Below are 4,937 nucleotides of genomic sequence, written 5' to 3'. Positions count from 1 at the left end.
ATTTATGACTGGTGCAGGACATTTATGACTGGTGCAGGACATGTATGACTGGTGCAGGACATGTATGACTGGTGCAGGACATTTATGACTGGTGCAGGACATTTATGACTGGTGCAGGACATGTATGACTGGTGCAGGACATGTATGACTGGTGCAGGACATTTATGACTGGTGCAGGACATTTATGACTGGTGCAGGACATGTATGACTGGTGCAGGACATGTATGACTGGTGCAGGACATTTATGACTGGTGCAGGACATTTATGACTGGTGCAGGACATGTATGACTGGTGCAGGACATGTATGACTTGTGCAGGACATGTATGACTGGTGCAGGACATGTATGACTGGTGCAGGACATGTATGACTGGTGCAGGACATGTATGACTGGTGCAGGACATGTATGAGGACAGCAGGACATGTATGAGGACAGCAGGACATGTTTGAAGACAGCAGGACATGTATGAGGACAGCAGAATCAGCGGATGGAATCAGAAACCTGAACACAGTCATCACATTTCATCATTTCCTGGTTCAGAGGACAAAGAGGCCTTCATCTTGCTGCTGGATCTTGATGGTCCTGGATCAGGAACAGGACTGAACAAAGTGGTTCTGCTTCCACCTGCTGGTGTCCACCAAGCTGCATCATCTGACGCTGCTGGTTCCTAAAGGTTGAGCTGATGTTTGTTTTTCTTGGTCCTGCAGGAGATCCAGTACTCCCACCTCATCCTGTGTACCGGGTCTGACGGGCCGTTCCCAGGGAGGTTCAACACAGAGGCGTCCTATCAGACCGCCATCCAGACCTACCAGGAGCTGGTCACACAGGTACGACAGGTGTGAAGGACATTAGAGTCCGTCTGCAGAAAACAACAGTGTGGGCCTGGTTCTTGTTCCCTTTTTAGGACTGTCTCTGTTATAAACACCACCTTGTCAGGACACGTAGTTCTTTAGGGGATTAAAGCYYGGTCCTAATGTGATGGACCACCATCCTCAGGTGATGTTCAGGACTAAAGTCTGAACTGAGTAGTGATAGAGAGGGAGGTCATTCATCTAAACAACAGTTGTAATGGTTGCCATGAGTTTAAGGAAGTATTTCTTTGAGTCAGAGTAAGAAAGATAGGGTTTGGTGCAGGGTTATTATAGTTAACTAAAACTAACTAAATAACGAAACTAATTGAAAAAACATTTTAGTTAACTAAAATAAATAAAAACTGTAATAAAATGAAAAAAACCATAACTAAAACTGTATAATCATTTTGCAAAACTAACTAATGTTAACTGAAAATATAAATAGAATATCCTTAGTTTTAGTGTTTGTCAGTTTATTTTAATTTTAATTTTATTTTTTGAACCGAGTAGTTTCACWTTAGCTGTGGGCAGCTTACAGCACTCATGGTCTGTAACAACTTGTTTACAGTCTGCTGCTCGGCATCGTCTGCTAAATGACGACAGCTAAAGTTGGGAGAAAGCAGCAATGTCCATTTGGGGATTTTTTTGAATATGACTGCGAGAAAAATAAAACGAGTGTCTTGTAGTGGAAACAGGTGATAAAACAGGTGGAATTGTTACTAAATGTAAAGCCTCGACTCATCAGTGTGATCTGTACACTCGAGTGGGATGGCCTTTGTCCACCAGGAGGTTGGGACATTGGTACACTTTTATTTATAAGGCTTTGCGTGGGCTGCTACCATCTTACATCTGTGATCTAATCACACGAAAAAGTGTTGATTCACACTCCTTGCATTCAAATGATTATTTCTTGCTCTCTGTCCCATTTCTCCATACAGAATTGGGGAAAAGGTCTTTGTTTACTCTGCTCCATCTACATGGAACATGTTGCAAAAAGTCTGGAAGTTAACTGAACTGATCCCATTGAGCACCTTTAAGTCCAGACTGAGGTCATTAGAAATTAATTCCTTGAAATGTGAATGTTTTTAATAGTGATTGTTTGTATTGTGTTTTATTTGTGTAACTCTATGTAAATGTATACTTTTTGCTGCCTCTTGGCCAGGACTCCCTTGAAAAAGAGGTTTTTAATCTCAATGGGACTTTCCTGGTTAAGTAAAGGAAATAATCAATAATAAATATTTCTCAAGAGAAAAACTGCCTGAATCAAACTCACACAAGATGGTTAACAATGACCATCTTGACACGCTAGCTTCTGTCAGTAGCTCCCATGAAAAACAATCARCAAGTAGCACCAGGTTGGAGACAACTATTGTCATCGTCCTAAAATAATCACCCAAGTCCTTAATTGGAAAAAATGATTTACGCAATTATTTTAGAAAGGTGTTGCTATAATAGACTATTTTAACTAGCGACCAAATAGCTGTTGGTTAGTTAACTCCCAGGAACATGACAACTTGAGGATGCACTGCAAATATCTTTATTCAAACTATAAAAAACTAAACTAAACTAAAACTAAGCATTAAAAATGCAATAATAACTAATAAAGACTCTGTAAAAACTAATTAAAACTGAATTAAAAGAAAAGAAGTCACAATGAAACAAAACTAAACTATAATGAAAAATCAAAACTATTATAACCTTGGTTGGTGTTTTTCATTTGAGTAATATCACCCTTCTAGCAATAACAAGCATAAAAGCCAGTTTTCCTGAGAAATAGCCAAAGTGGGGAGTCCAGGAAGGACCCAAACAGGACACTTACATTAAATATAGCCATAAACACCTCTACCCAAAATGCATTGAGCCGAGAGCACAGCCAGAACATATGAATAAGGTTTGAAGGAGACTGTTGACATCTGTCACAGGTTGAAGGAACAGAGCTGTAGAKTTTAGATACTCGCTGCACCAGTTTGCATTGTAGAAGAGAAAGCCAAGCACATTTTTATGTACCCTTTTTAAAATACGTGACCAGAGCTYATCTGAGATATTCTCCTCAATATCCTGTTGTTCCAGAGGCTCCTGATCAAGTTTGAGRGTTTTGGGTGGATTAAATCAATTACATTATAATGGGTAAAAATATAACTTTTTAGCGTAGAAATAGGCAAAAACAAGGAGCCCAGGTAAGAGTCTTCAGGTAGGAAAGGAAAAGTTACTGTAGGCAAAGCTGTGAATATGCAAATACAGTATCTGAMGAAACATTTTTGCAATGGAAAATGAAAACTGTTAGTTGTTGGCAAAAATATTATCAAGAAAAAAGTCCTTATATACCAAGTTTTATCCTGAAGAGGGAGGACAAATAAGATTTGAAGCAGTAGCTGTGTGAGGATATAAGAGCTGTTGGACAAAATAACACCAGAATTCAAGTTAGGGAGTTTTATATTGAGTGCCTTTATTTTGAAAAAGGGGCGGCACTGTTGTGGTAGCCATGTTGGCCCTGATTTGAGTTTTTTTTTTTATTTCCTCCTGTATGGAGAGAAGAGAGGAGAGTTCTGAACTATTACAATAATATTAAAATAATATGATTTATTGACCGTCTGTGTACAGTTTAAAACAGAACAATGACAAATAGAAATTACTGTGAGCATGTAAACATAATTTATTGACTTCAAATTTCATGCAGCTTCCTGTCTCAAGTTACAACTAATATTCATATTTATTCATATTGATTTTTACCGATTTTGTTTACAGGCTTGTTCGGACAGTTTTGACTGAACCAATTTATTACATGTCCCATCACATGTAAGGGTTTAAATTTTGTGCAGGTAGCACCTACCTGTCTCGATTTATCATTAAACTTAAAAACTATATTTAAAAAACCTGGTGATTCATGGTCAATTTGACTACTCCCTGGTGCCCCCAGCGTCTTCAAACCCACCATCAATCTGACCAATCACRTCTTGGGCCAASTCCTCCCACAAAATAAGAAACTCTTACTTGGCAGAATTTTTCCTAGAATTGGGTCCAAATCTTAAGAGAAATTCTAACTATTTTATTCAATAGTAGAAGATTATTGGTTGGGTTTATAATCAGTGTGGGTCTCAGATTAGATTAGGTTAAAGAAACAGATCTAGTGTTTGTTGACCCCTACAGTGGTTAAATGTTCCAACTCAGTTTGGAATTAAATTAAAAGAGAACAACACTTCTGTAAAGTCAAGTCTGTTGTGTGAAATATTAATAATCTGAAGGAAGAATTCCCCATAAACTCAAAATCATTGCTTGTTAAATTGATTTCCAAAAGTTTCAGGAGTTCCATAGATTGCACTGATCCTGTCTGATATTAATATTATGTACAGACTTCTGGAGTTTTCTTTCCTTTTTTTACTTTTTCAACAAAATCGTAGTTGTCCTTTGTGTTTGCCAGGTAGTGGATTAAGATAATAGTTTATATATTTAGCTGTATGGATTGTTTCACTGCAGCAGTTGGACATGATTGACCATTTATCTGGTTCTTTATGAATTTTGGAAAACATAAAATATTGCTCTCTGTATTGGTRGGTATAACAAATACTGTTTTTGTTTAGCTATAATGTTTTTCTTATGCAAACCATTAATAATGTTGTGTACATTAGATACAGTCTTCGTATTAATTGGTTTGGTTAATATTAAATAGTAGTAGGTGTCCTCCAGTTGTCTGTATCCATCCCACCAGTAGTGGGTTCTATCCATGACCAGCACACAGCTGCTCTTATCTGCCGGTTTGATTATAAGGTTTTTATTTTCTATTAATTCAGTCAGGGCTTTTATTTCTCCTTTGTTCAACATGTTTTGGGGTTTGCATGTTTTAAAGTWATTCTCAAACTTGTGTGTGTGCAGTTCCAGGCTGCAGACTCAGTGTTGGTGATTGGAGGCGGGGCCACTGGTGTAGAGATGGCTGCTGAGATCAAGACTGAGTATCCAGACAAGAAGGTGAGAACAACCTGACCTGACCTGACCTGACCTGTCTGACCTGACCTGTCCTGTCTGACCTGACCTGTCTGACCTGTCTGACCTGACCTGATCTGACCAACCTGACCTGATCTGACCGACCTGA

At 38.5% G+C, this 4,937-nt stretch overlaps 1 protein-coding gene across 1 annotated transcript in view; it reads left to right on the top strand.

Moving 5' to 3' along the window:
- Nucleotides 1-709: 709 nt before the first annotated feature.
- aifm2 (AIF family member 2) overlaps nt 710-4,937 on the top strand; it is a gene marked incomplete at both ends in the record, with an annotated part of 8,068 nt that continues 3,840 nt past the window's right edge. The window contains 2 exon segments of the mRNA XM_014034105.1: nt 710-826; nt 4,721-4,813. Of these exon segments, the coding sequence (XP_013889559.1) occupies nt 710-826; nt 4,721-4,813 (210 nt within the window).

This window comes from Austrofundulus limnaeus, unplaced genomic scaffold (genome assembly GCF_001266775.1).
Source record: "Austrofundulus limnaeus strain Quisiro unplaced genomic scaffold, Austrofundulus_limnaeus-1.0 Scaffold1969, whole genome shotgun sequence".
Lineage (NCBI taxonomy): Eukaryota > Metazoa > Chordata > Actinopteri > Cyprinodontiformes > Rivulidae > Austrofundulus > Austrofundulus limnaeus.
Note: the sequence above shows the minus strand (reverse complement) of the source record. Positions and strands in the feature narration are given on the sequence as shown.